The 14,545-nt window shown below is 31.2% G+C and overlaps 1 protein-coding gene across 1 annotated transcript in view; it reads left to right on the plus strand.

Moving 5' to 3' along the window:
* LOC122145692 (cytochrome b5-like) overlaps positions 1-13,304 on the plus strand; it is a 14,527-nt gene extending 1,223 nt beyond the window's left edge. Inside the window, exons 2-5 of the mRNA XM_042761099.1 lie at positions 11,085-11,213; positions 11,724-11,750; positions 11,876-11,907; positions 12,420-13,304. Of these exons, the coding sequence (XP_042617033.1) occupies positions 11,085-11,213; positions 11,724-11,750; positions 11,876-11,907; positions 12,420-12,510 (279 nt within the window). The 3' untranslated portion in view covers positions 12,511-13,304. The remainder of the gene's footprint in view (positions 1-11,084; positions 11,214-11,723; positions 11,751-11,875; positions 11,908-12,419) is intronic.
* The last annotated feature ends 1,241 nt before the right edge of the window (positions 13,305-14,545 follow it).

The following is a 14,545-nucleotide window of genomic DNA, read 5'->3' on the forward strand; positions in this document are numbered from 1 at the left end:
TTTTAGTGATCCTTTCTGAAACATACACTCAAAATCTTCCAGTTTTGTGGATATTCACACAAAGACCAGTCACTAGTCATGTGGCTACACGGCATTTGACCACTGGATTTACAAAAATCATTTACATTTCTAGAAGTGTTTTTTCAACACTGCATCAACCATTGATGAACATATTAATTTTTATGTTATTTCGAAAGGCTTTTTTCTTTCAAACACATTAAAATGCAGAAATTCACATTATTTCTTATTTACATGTAATGCAGGGATTCCCAAACTGTTTTTTTTTTTTTTGTCTCTTTTACCCTATATATTTATTTGAAGTAAAATAAACCCCCTCCATTTACTGAAATAAAAAAATTCAGTAACACAGTAGCATGTTCACAATTCTATATATATATATATATATATATATATATATTATATATATATATATATAATATATATATATATATAAATAAATAAATTAAATTTAAATTTATGCAGTTTAGCAGACGCTTTTATCCAAAGCGACTTACAGTGCATTCCAGGCTATCAATTTTTTACCTATCATGTGTTTCCCGGGGATCGAACCCCCATCCTTGCGCTTGGTAACGCAATGCTGATACCACTTGAGCTACAGGAGCACTAAATTAATTTTTAATTTTAATTTAATTTTAAATTTATATATATATATATATATATATATATATATATACATATTAAACATATTATACATATATACATAATATATATATATATATATATATTTTTAGTAAGCATTTTATTTTGATTGTTATTTTAAAAATTATTTATTTTTAATTTGACATTTTATGATTTAATTAATTATTAGCTTGTCATTAAACCTACGAACCCCCTGCAGTTCCTTCACAAACCACAGTTTAGGAAACCTTTACGTAATGTTAAATGTACTTCATTATGTTAACAACAACACATGTAATATATTTTCTTTTTCTCTGCATTTTTATATCAATATGGTACAAGATTTTCCTATTTAAATCAATGTGATAAATGAGTTAGGGCAAAAGTAATCAAAAAGTAGTCTGATTATATTACATAAAATGTGTAATGTAATGGATTACGTAATCTACCCAGCTCTGTTCATTGAACAACTAAACTATGTTGTTATATGAAAAACCAGTTACTATCTTAAATTACAACATAACAGTAACCGGTCTTTCGAGTTGGACTAGGTAATAATTTGTGACTCTGCAAGCAAATCTGACTTTTCATTAAGAAATGTTTAGTTCAGGAAAAAGGAGTCACTAAAAGAGTATTTCAATACAATGCTGTGTTTGAACTGTTTATAGAACCAAAGATATAATCGGTTCTGTATTGAGTGCAATAGTTGGGTTCCCAAAGTTAAAATCCATTCATTTTCTCCATCGGAAACAATAGGTACAATAATTTATAACCGTTTAAAGACGGACCTACTGTCAGCTATGAGGTTGTTATTCGATATAAAATCTTTTGCCGAAGCCATTGGATCACATTATTTCAACTTACGTTTTAAAACATTCATGTTTGACAGTAGAGTTCATGGGGCCTGTGCCGTGATGGTGGCTGAACACAGGGTTATAGGATTAGTTTTGAGTTGACAAAATCAAACCAATTCAATCCGGCTTTGTTGGTGCCATGACCCTGATCATTAACTTTCTCAGTCAACAAATGCTTTAATCCCGAGTTTATGGAGCACATACACATGACATCTGAAATGAACAGCCAAACACATGCCTTGAAACTGTGATTCACTTCTCAACAGAGAGCAATTCACTGCCAAAGATTGAACGATTAAAAAAAATATGAAGAATTTAAACACACAGCAAGTTGAAACGAGTTGTCCAGGAAAGAGGACAACTTAAAAAAAAAACAAAAAAAAAACATTACCCATAATTCTGCAAACAAATCTCCACCATCAAAGAATCCCAACAAGCAAATTACACCTCTTTGCCCGCTTCTGTGAAGCTCTGTGAATGACACGAGAATCTGCTTTCCTACACTGTTTAAATATTTGTTAATATATGCTATGCATATTTTGCAGAAAACAAAAATATATTCTCTCTATATGTATAATCGACGTCTTTAAATCACTATATTTCTCCATCATGGTTAAGTTCATTGTCATACACAATACTTCATGGGATTGTAGTTTTTTCCCCTCTTTAAAGCTGTTAAAGGTTTAGTTCACTTTCAAAATAAAATTTCCTGATAATTTACTCAAACCCATGTCATCCAAGATGTTTATGTATTTCTTTCTTCAGTTGAAAAGAAATAAAGGTTTTTGATGAAAACATTCCAGGATTTTTTTTCCATATAATGTACTTCAATGGACTCACTCCATAGGTTGAAGGTCAAAATTACAGTTTCAGTGCAGCTTCAAATGGCTATAAACGATACCAGACGATGAATAAGGGTCTGATCTAGTGAAACGATTGGTCATTTAAAAAAAATATATATATTAATTAGAAGCACAAAACGAGGATTATCAGGAAGTTTTAATTTGAAAGTGAACTAATCCTTTAATAGCTTTAAAGAGGGGAAAAATACAATCACATGAAGTATTCTGTATTGTTTTTTTTCTCTAATCAATGGTTGTAAAGTTCTGGTCCACTTCCTAGCTAGTTGATCCATGACGGAAGTTTTTAACCTGTTAGCATTAGGGATGTGACGAGATCTCAGTCCAGGGAACTACGGTTTGCAGAGGATTTAACGAACATGAACAAAGCTATACGTAAACAACTGTGGCCAAAAGTGGAGGCTGCTCGGCAGGCAGGGAAGAAGGCTTACTTCATAGGTGTACAAGCCTTCGTTGATGGGAAGGAAATACCTCCTTAAATATGATTATACGTGCATATATCTTGATCAAGAACTGATACGGACATAATTATATATGTCGGTGACAATGCAGTCGCTTTGTTTTGTTTTGCAGGATCACAAAGCTATTTTTCTCTCATTAAATACAACTAAATCCAAAGATGTAAAAATATTTACGTATTGAAAAATGAATCCGAATATATTGACAGAGGTGCGGTTTAGAGATGAAGCAAAAAAGGTCATCATAGATTGCTGGATGGAAGCAAATCTTACTAACCATTTTGGTACAAATCGGGAATTCATGAAGTATAAAATCAGAACTTTAGCCATAAGGAGAGGAAAAGAAATAGCAAAACATAGACGAGAAAATGAAAAAAAATTATATGCAAAATTATGAGCCTTTATGAAAATTATAATATAGATCAAGAAAAGAAAAAGAAATTACTACAATTACAATTAGATTTAGATAAAATATATGAATATAAAGCAAAGGGTACTTTCATAAGATAGAAAGAAATGGTTAGAGGAAGGAGAAAAACATACAAAATACTTTATTAACATGCAAAAAAAGGAAGGTCAAATTGAATATTAATGGACAGTTAACAGAAAATTCTAAAGAAATTTCAAAATATACAGCTGAGTTTTATGAGAAATTATATTCCTATGATAAGAAGTTGAGTAATGCACAGTCATTCTTGGAATCTATTAAAAATGACATTCAAAAGATAAATGAGTCTTCTAGTAAAATGTGCGACCAGGAGATTTCTTTAAGTGAAGTATTTCACTCTATTAACAAACTAAAAGACAATAAGTCACTTGGAAATGATGGTTTAATTAGTGTATTTTATAAATATTTTCAAGAAGTTAAAGTGTTCTCAGTTAGCGGATGACACTGCCATTTTTCTAAAAGATGAAACTGAAATTAAAAAAGCTATTGAGTGCCTTAATATTTTCTCGTCTGTATCCGGTTTATGTTTAAACATGAAAAAATGTGTCATTTCCTTTGAAAACATGTAATCATAATAACATACTTGGTATTCCATTTAAAGGAGATTTTTACACCAATTATTAGGAAAATTAAACAAAAATTAAATTCATGGTTACTGAGAGATCTATCATAAAAAGGAAGAATATTATTATCCAAAACTGAAGGGTCGTCACGCTTGGTGTATACATCTCTTGCATTTGACCTTCCAGAATCTGTTATAAAAGAAGTGGATACTATGTTATTCAATTTCATCTGGAAGAACAGACCACGTTTTTAAAAAGAACAGTTATATGCATCCCAGTTGAAGATGGTGGTCTAAATGGACTTGACTTTAATGCTGCTAATTGTGTATTTAAGAACAAATGGATAAAGAACTACTTGAACGCTAAATTAATTTTTGATAAATTGGGGGGTTCAGAATTTTTTTTTTGAGGTGTAATTTTGATGTAAAACAAGGTTCCGATAAAGCTTTCTTCTTTTCATAAACAGGTTTTTTTTTTTTTTTTTTTTTTTTAATGGATGCAAATTTTTAAGCATAACTTTTCTCCACACAAATCTTTGATTTGGAATAATAAATATATTAAGTTTAAAAATAAGTCTTTATTTTATAGAAATTGGTACAACAATGGTATAATCTTGGTGAAGGAGTTATTTAAGAATAATGGGCAGCTCTTTAATTCCTGTGAATTCCTGAATCATTATAAGATCCCTGTAACTGCTGAGGAGTTTGCAGTAGTATTTGATGCCATTCCTAGTGGCCTTATTCAACTTTTATCAGGTGATATATATTCTGAGCCCCTTATATATAGATCAGTTAAGTATTAATGGTGTGAAAATTATAGATAAATTTAATAACTTTTATATTAAAAAAATTATGTAGAACTACAGTGTCGCCTAAATGCAAACCTTTTTGGAACTCTATGTATAATCAGATTGAATGGAAAGAGGTCTGGAGTTAACCCAGTAAATACTGCCTCTCCAATAAAGTTAAAGAAATTACATACAGTACAGACCAAAAGTTTGGAAACATTACTATTTTTAATGTTTTTGAAAGAAGTTTCTTCTGCTCATCAAGCCTGCATTTATTTGATCAAAAATACAGAACAAAATGTAATATTGTGATATATTATTACAATTTTAAATAATTGTTTTTAAATGTATTATACTTTAAATTATCATTTATTTCTGTGATGCAAAGCTGAATTTTTAGGATCATTATCACATGATCCTTTAGAAATCATTCTAATATGATGATCCATTATCAAAGTTGGAAACAGTTCTGCTGCTTAATATTTTTTCAGAACATGTGATACTTTTTTAGGATACTTTGTTTAGAAATAATTATAATATGATAATAAAAAAAAAAAAAAAAGAAGCTATGTTTTTTAAATATAAATATTTTGTAATAACAATATATACACTACTGGTCAGTAATTTGGGGTCAATTTTGGTCAGTAACTTTTTTTTTTAAATCAATACTTTTATTCAGCAAGGATGTGTTAAATTGATAAAAAGTGATAGTAAAGAAAATATATTATTAGAATATATATTATTAGATTTTTTTATTTTATTTTTATTTTGAATAAATGCAGTTCTTTTTAACCTTTTATTCATCAAATATATTATACAGCAGAACTATTTCCAACACTCATAATAAATCAGAATATTAGAATGATTTCTAAATGATCATGTGATAGACTGGATGTTACATGTGACACTGAAGGCTGGAGTAATGATGCTGAAAATTCAGCTTTGCATCACAGGAATAAATTATTTTTTTTAAAGTATATTCAAATAGAAAACTATTATTTTAAGTTGTTATAATATTTCACAATATTACTGTTTTTTCTGTATTTTTGATCAAATAAATACAGGCTTGATGAGCAGAAGAAACTTCTTTCAAAAACATTAAAAATAGTAATGTTTCCAAACTTTTGGTCTGTACTGTATAAAGTTATTCATTTGATTTATCCAGTGAGACAAGTAGTCTCAAAATTCTTTAGAGACATGGAGACCTCATGCGTCTTTTGTAATTCAGAAGAGGAATCCATAAAACACTTATTTTTTGAATTTGTATTTACCCAAACGTTTTGGATTGACATTCACTGTAAAAAATTTCCCCGTAAATTTACAGTAAAATACTGGTAGCAGTGGTTCCAGCCATTTACTGTAATTTTACAGTTTTTCCACCGTTTTTCCATTTTACAGTTGTACTGTAATTTCACAGTAAAGTACTGGCAGCAGTGGTTCCAGTGATGTAACGTAATATCACAGTTTCAGTAAGGTTTTCTTTTTTTTACGGCAGTGCTGTAATTCTACAGTAAAGTACTGGCAGCAGTGGTTCCACCAATTTCTCGTAATTCTACACTTTCATTACCGTTTAAAAATTTACGGCTGTGCTGTAATTTCACAGAATAGTGCTGGCAGCAATGGCTACAGCTATAATTCTGAAATATAATACAAGTTAATTTCTATTTACTCTATTGTCTGATATGCTAACATCTCTAGTATATTTACTCAATGGAAAAAAATAAAGAGAAATAGACTGTGATATAGTACTTAATTTGCCATTTATTAAAACAGCTAAAAGCATTGTTAAATTGGCTGTTCTTATAATCTTTTAACAGTGTAAGCATTTAACAGTATGTTTATCAATAAATAAACAAAATCACAGAGAAAAAATGCAATTAAAATTAAAATAACCATTACAAAGAGGAAAATAGGAAGAACAACAACAACAACAAAAAAGACCACACTTCTGAATCTGGCATGAGTCTTAGTGCAAGTCTGAGAGGAACACATTGACCAAACCAATAGCTGAAAAAAACCTTATGAAGAGGCAAAAACATCTCACTCCAGCTTCTGATGGCTCTGGCCTGAGAGGAGGACATTCGGGTCTGGAGAGAGAAAACATTTTCAAAATGTTAGTGACAAAATATAGCACATTGCTAGTGCTCATACACTCTGAAAACAGTTTTTAAATTCATCAGAAAATGAACATGTTGGTTAATGAGATATTTTTGGGTAGCAAATGAGGGTGTTTGTAGTAGAGAAGGAAAAACTGACAAAACACAATCTTAACAGAAATGCAGGACAAGACAAGACCAGACAGTTCAGCTGTGTGTATTCATAAAATGACTGCCACTCCTTTGGCATCTAAAAAACACAAACAGTGATCGTGACATTGATGTGTATGACCCCAGAGGATGAATCAACGTCTTCTGAAGCCAAACAATAGCTGTGAAAAAAATAAATATTTTTAACTATTAAACTATAAGTAATTTCTTGTGATGCAAGTCCTTTGTGAATTATGTGCAAAGGAGTGTCAGTCCTTTAAAATAAGTTGTGGGTCATCAAAATAACAAGATAATCACAAAGTTTACATCATTGCGAATGTTTAGCTGAAGCACCTTGTGCCAATGCGATCAGATGCAATTTTAGGTGATATAATACAGAAAACCAAGCATTTCCAAAGGGTTAACATACACTCTTACCAATGAGGTTCTTTAGGAGGGACACAACTTTGGGGATGACAGTAACAGACTTGTTATTCACAATCTTTCTAGTATTCTTCGAATCAACCTTGCCTCTGCCGGGCTTCGAGCCTTTTTCAGGCTTTATCCAGACAAATCGTCTAAGGGTATTAATAAATACACATGTATATTAATAGAAAAAAAAACTAAAAAGACACAACTTACATAGTCTACCTTTTTTAGTTTAATTAATGGGTTAAATATATATTTCCTGAAATTAGGGAGTAATAAAAGAAAAAAAGCAATTTACAGGTTACAGTAGAAGGTGAATAAAACACCTTTGAATGAATTCCAGTGTGCCACATACTGAAGGTTAAAGACGTAGTACATTGTGAACACTGTTGCTATTGCAGTCAAAAATCTTGGGTGCAGACCTCCCTGTAATATTTTTTTTATTATTAATAATAATAATAATAAAAATAATAATAATAATAATAATAATAATAAATTCTCAATTAGAATGTATCTTAAATAGTTCTCGGGAAGTCTTCTTTCCCAACTGTGCTCAAAATAATAGTTTACAAAATAAATAAATAAAAGATTTGTTGACAATTTACTTATTTTCACCCGATACAAGATATCTATGACTTTTTCATTATCAGAAGAACACAAATACATTTTCAGGAGTAAATTGGCGATATGTATGAGCTATGAACAACAAGTAAAGGAGACCCAGAGTCCAAATAGCATATAAATGCAGCATTACAGCAATCCACATGATTCCTGTTTATCAGTCAATGTTTTCTGAGGTGAAATCTACCATTACCAGCCAAATGTTCATAAGAAACAAACCCATCATTAAGATTTAACTATAAACTACTTAACTATAAACTATTTAATGTTATTTTTTTAGTCAAAATACAAAATATTAATGGGACTGTGTCAAATTACCTGCATCCATAACTAAGCACATTCCTCCAGGAAAACAAACTTTTTCTGCTCTTCTTACATTAAAATCCACAGAATAAACATTGGCTGAATAAACACTGCTTACATCACAATTTGTATCAATGGAGATCGCTGCTTCCATTCTAGTTTGTGATAGAAATTCTTAATAACAGGAAAATATTGATACCACCAATAAAGTCTTAATTTTGAAATGCTTTATATACAAATATAGAGCTTCACATCAGAAGTCATTGCCGGATTAAGTGGAGACGTGTGGATACTTGTAATGCTGTAAATGCGATGGCACCAGTTAATGCCTCTGCAAAACCTGGCTTTCCTTCCGAAAAAAAAAAAAAAAAAAAACCTCTGTATTCTGATGACAAAATACAGTCATATACATCTTTGATGGTCTAAGGGGAAAGTAAATTATGAGAACATTTTCAATTTTGAATCGGTTTTCTTTAAAAAGTACTCCCTTTGCAACTGACCACCAGCATTAGTTGTGACTTGTGAGAATGTTACCAACCACACAGAATAAGACGAGGGCTGGCAGGTAGATTTTGCATTTTCTCAACATTGCAGAAACCTAAAAGAGAACATAAAATTCAGAATTACACTCCAAGATAAAATTGAACAACAAACAAAATATTGAAGACTTGAAAGACGTGATTTTAAAAGTTGGGGCAACATAATTAAATAAAGAGACAAACTTACCTTGAACTGTGTCCTTTAATGGAGGTGAAGGCAAGAAACGAGCTGTGAAGTGATCTCGTTGACTGCGCTGTTTTTGAAATAAAAATCCCCGCCCCCACATGCCGCTTTTTACAGCACGAGACTGTTTTTTTCGGGCGCCAATGGGTTTACAGTTAAATGCTGCAAATTTACAGCAGGTGATTAATCTATGGGCTTTTGACTGTTAATTTACAGGATTAAACTGTCTACTGAAATAACAGTATTTTACTGTTAGAAATTGGCTGTTTTTTTTTTTTTTACAGCAATTTTTTACAGTGTTGGATATTTAATATTCAAATTCACAAAATTAAAGATTCGACTGTCTGGTAAAGATATATTTTTGTTATATAAAAATAAGATTTTGGAGCAAAATTTGGTGGTTAACCTAATAATTATATATGGAAAATACCATATACACAAACAGAAATGAAATGAAATAATAATAAACGTAACATGATATTATTTAAAATTGAACTTAAACATTATATTGAGGCCCTAAAAGATGCAAGAAATAAAAAAGTGAAACAAATGTATAGATTTTTTGAATCCTTATCTTTTTAGAACTTTTTGTAATTTTTTTTCCCTGTAGTTTTTTTTCTATCTCTTTTTCTGTTGTTTCCTTTGATGTTTTTATAAATATAATAGATAATAGTTGAATACACTATGATCCTCTGTATGTTGGTATTGTTCTTATGCAATAAAAAAAGAAGAGAAAAAAGTGATGAGAATCCAATGTAAGAACGTGACAATATCCTTGCAAAACAATTTGCAGTTTACATTAGAGCTGCACAATTAATCGTTTAAAGATCAAGTCAAACACACACGCAATCTTATTCCTGAAAGACAACGATTCAGTTATGTCTATTACAACTGTTTCACATCGCTAGCGTCAGTGGAGCGTCGTGAGAAGCACGTTTTGTCGCTGCCCATGTTAATGAATCATTCAGGCTGCTGCTGAATTAGAAAGACCAACACAAAAAGTATTTTCAAGCACACATCATTATTTCTGTGTTACAGAATTTAATTAACATAAGTACTGGGATAAAAGTTTATAGTTTGGGTATAAACACTTATTCTCTACAGTAGTGTTGAAAACCAAAGTATCTTAACGATCTTAACGACAACGGTCCGTTTATAAAAAGTATTTGTCTTTATGAATTGACACACTGACTCCATTTAAATTTTTTTTCAAATTAACATATATTTTTAAAGACTTAAGCAATGAACTTTTTATCAAAACCACTAGTAAATTATTTTGTTTAGTTTTCTAAACTTTTTTTTCTTCAGAATTGTGAGATAATTGTGATCTCCAATTTTTTATATATATATATATATATATATATATATATATATATATATATATATAAAAAACATGATTCTCAATTTATCCAGAATCGTGCAGCTCTAGTTTACATGTTGTTTATTGCTGCATATAATAGATATATGATATTATATTATATAGATATGTTATAGACGTTTAATTTCATAAAGTACAGCTTGATTTCAAAATGCTCCAACATTTTTTGCATTTTGTGTCTTTCAGTTGAATAAAAGACAATTTTTCCTTATATATTTCATCATTGAGGATGTCTTTAAAAAGTCTAAAAATCTCGTCTTGTCTAGTCCTCATGAACGCAGTCTCGTGTCTCATGGGATAAGTGTCTCGTCACACCCCTAGTTAGTATTCTACTGTACCGCCTGCGTTAACTTTGTGACATACAAAAAAAAAAAAAATTAGGCAGATTGTTTTTTTTCCTTTTTCAGTGTGTTCAAAGTTCTCTTACTCAATACCAGTAAGACTTACAGTGTCACCTTTCAAGAGAGACCAAAACCATGCATATACTCCAAATTTGTTCAAGAACAACTTTGGGAATGCCTTTTTTAGGCATTTTAAATGTTACAGGAATGCTAAGGGGTTAATGAAAATATTTTATAACCCCTATGGAAAAAAATGAATGGGGAAAAGAAAAAAAAAAAAAAAAAACTCCAGGCACCAACAGTGCTTAGGAACAAATACACTATAAGAACCGGTTCTCAATGTTGTGCAACAGATGTCATCATGTCATCAGATGTATCATTGAAGAGTGCTGTTGTCCAAATGATATTAACCTTTGTCGTCTTTTCTTTGACAGCATCCAGGAGGTGAAGAGGTTCTGCTGGAGCAAGCAGGCGCAGATGCCACAGAAAGCTTTGAGGATGTGGGTCATTCCACAGACGCCAGAGAGATGCTCCAGCAGTATTACATTGGTGAACTTCATATGGTAGTGTTTGCTGTTTTCCTTACAAGTTTATTCGTTTAAAGATGAGCCAAGAAAGTCAGAGTGTTTTGTTCCTACTTGTACGTGACATTTTTGTGAAAATAATCATCTGCAACTAACTGGAAATACTTTTGTGAAAATAATCATCTGCAACTAACTGGAAATACTAAAATGAATTTGTATATATAAAGGAGTATGTTTGAATATCTGCAACTAACTGGAAATACTAAAATGAATTTGTAATGTTCTAATGTGGACCATGTACTTTTCCTACAGAAGTTCACTCTGTGCCCTTTCTAAATGTGTATTGTCCATAGAAATGTTATTCTCTGAATTAAAAGAATGTAAACTGTGGATGTTTTCCGTGCACACACAGATGTCATTAATTGATTGTAAAATGAGTGTATTTTTATTATTATTGGTTATTAGTGATTTTATCGATTAGTTTTCCCTAATCTAGTCTGTGTCTGTGTAAAGTCATGAATTTTAACAATGCCTATTTATCCGTTTCAGGATGATCGAAAGAAAGAATCAAAAAAGGTAAAAAATAAATGAATAAAAACAATACCTTGACCTTTGTGACTGATGCATGAACATATTGACTGTCATGTAAAAGTTGTTGCAGTTTGTTAACGTTTGCTCGCTTTATCACATTTCCGTTCTAGGAAGTTTACATCACAACTTCCAAAGACTCCAGGTGAGAATTCAGAATATGTGACCCTGGACCATAAGCGTCAATTTTTCAAATTTGAGATTAATACATCTTCTGAAACTGAATAAATAAGCTTTTTATTGATGTGTGGTTTGTTATGATAGGAGAATATTTGGCTGAGAGACAACTGTTTGAAAATCTGGAATCTGAGAGTGCAAAAAAATCTAAATACTGATAAAATCACCTTTAAAGTTGTTCAGATGAAGTTCTTAGCAATGCATATTACTAATCAAAAATTACGTTTTTATATATTTACAGTAGAAAATTTACAAAATATCTTCATGGAACATGATCTTTACTTAATATCCTAATGATTTTTGGCATAAAAATCAATACATTTGACCCATGCAATGTATTTTTGGCTATTGCTACAAATATACCCCAGAGACTTAAGACTGGTTTTGTGCTCCAGGGTCACATATGTTCTGCATAAACTATGGTACTCATACTTATTTTATTTATTTATGTTTTTAAACAACTGTTTGTGTTTTGCTCAGGTCGTGGACCACCTGGTTAATTCCCACCGTAACTGCTGTACTCGTGGGCATCATGTATCGTTACTACATGTTGGAGCACAAAGCCTCCTGAACTCCTGTAAACATCCTCACTGATATATATTTCTCTTGTTTGGAGGCCTTGACTTGTTTGAGTGAGTCAGCAAGATCACTCTGTAAACTCCTGCACATCCTCTCTTCTTTACTTTCCACTCGGCTAGCTATTTGAAAAAGGTCCAAAACCTATTTGGCTCATTTCAAGGTTTTTTTTTTTTTTTTTGGTTTGTTTTTTTTCCTCCCTACCAGAATTCACAGTTCTGTCTAACCTACAGGACTTAACCTGCAGCATTATCTTGATCATGCTTTCTGTCATCGGATTGTCATGCTTTTTTAGAAATGTACTTGGAAATGACTTCAACTCCTTTAAATGAATCTAGAGTGTAGCTGAAAGATCAGGCCCTTCTGCACAGGTATGGTCTGACTTCTGGATTTTAATTATCTGACCATTTTGACAAATCACACATCCACAGCCTTCACATAGCAGCTACTTGATGTTTGTCAGTGAATTGCCTTGGATTATTACCCAAGGCTTTTAACCAAATGATTCAAGTGGAGTTGAAAGATGCATCTCCAACTAGAGAAGAGCATGGAGTCATGCTATTATAAAGAAATGGCTGTTTTAAATGCAACATGGTGTAAAGGGATACTTCACCCAAAAAAGACAATTCTCTCATTTACTGACGCTCATGACGTTCCAAATTTGTATGACTTACTTTCTTCTGTGAAAAACACAAAATAAAGATATTTTAAAGAATGTTGGTCACCACTGACTTCCATTGTATGGAGGGAAAAAAATGTAAAAAATAATATTATCAATAAAAATGTGATGTTCCACAGAAGAAAAAAGTCAAACAGACATGAGGGTGAGTAAATGATGGCAGAATTGTCATTTCTGGGTGAGCTATCCCTATAAGGAAAACTCAAAAATATCGTCTTTGTTTAAAATGTTGTCATATCGCTTTTGCATGAACGTGCAATCGCTGAAATGTAGCATAGAGTTACAGTCATACAGTGCTTTAATGTTACATCTATGCTTTTTTCTTACAATGAAGAATTCTATAGTACGGTACTTGTATCTGCAAACTTGAAATCAACTCCATTATTCAGCCTTTTTGTAATGCATTTGAGAGACGTTTAAATGTTTTTGGAGTTTTTGTTTTTAAACAATGTATTTCAATGTCAGTAAGAACATTAGTTTTGGGAAGTGTTTGATACATGAACTGTTGTACAGCTTGTAGAGTACCTGTTCATTACTCGTATGCATATGCTTCTCTAATGAATTGTTCCTGCATGTATGCATGTAGGTCAGGTCATGAAAAATCATTATATGCATGTGTTGCCCTTAACGCTCAACTATCAAAAGCGTAAGTAAACCAAAATGCTTCTTTTCTGTACTTGTTATTAAATCTTGCATTTCTTTTCCAAGCAATATTGCATTTATGTAGTCATATATATTTTTTTTAAATAATCCTCATTTATCATTATTATTGGATGATACAAACCATTTCACTCAGTAGATCCTTTTTTTTTTTTTTTTTTTTTTTTTTTGAGTGTCATATTTGTATTTGCCTTTTAAAATCATTTGACATTCCTGCCCCAAGAAATGTGCAAATTATATGCAAATGAATTATTTTTCCTGCCAGACTGAGTCGATGTGTTCAGATGCTCGTGTTTTTGTGTATTTTATATGTTGTAGATATTGATGACATTGTCAAGTTTTCATTGGCTGACATATTAATGTTATAATTTAATTATAGTGGGAAAAGAACAAGTGTGTTAGTCTATAGAGCTCTAACTGCTCTTTTAGTTCAACAACAGGAAAAATCAGAGTTCAAGACCTTTGTTATCGCTAAATGTCATATATTTAATTAAACATTATAATTTATCTGTCAGATTAGGTTTATCTGTGCTATGTCATCATGAATACGACTGACTTACTGAATCAGTGTGAGTTTGTTAAAGGTTTAAATAAATGTTTAAAAATGCTAATTTATTTGTGCAGTCTGTAATCATTCTTTGTATATTGTATTTTAGACTCTGGATAAAATTAGGGAGATGAATTTGAACTA

This window comes from Cyprinus carpio, chromosome A7 (genome assembly GCF_018340385.1).
Source record: "Cyprinus carpio isolate SPL01 chromosome A7, ASM1834038v1, whole genome shotgun sequence".
Classification (NCBI taxonomy): Eukaryota; Metazoa; Chordata; class Actinopteri; order Cypriniformes; family Cyprinidae; genus Cyprinus; species Cyprinus carpio.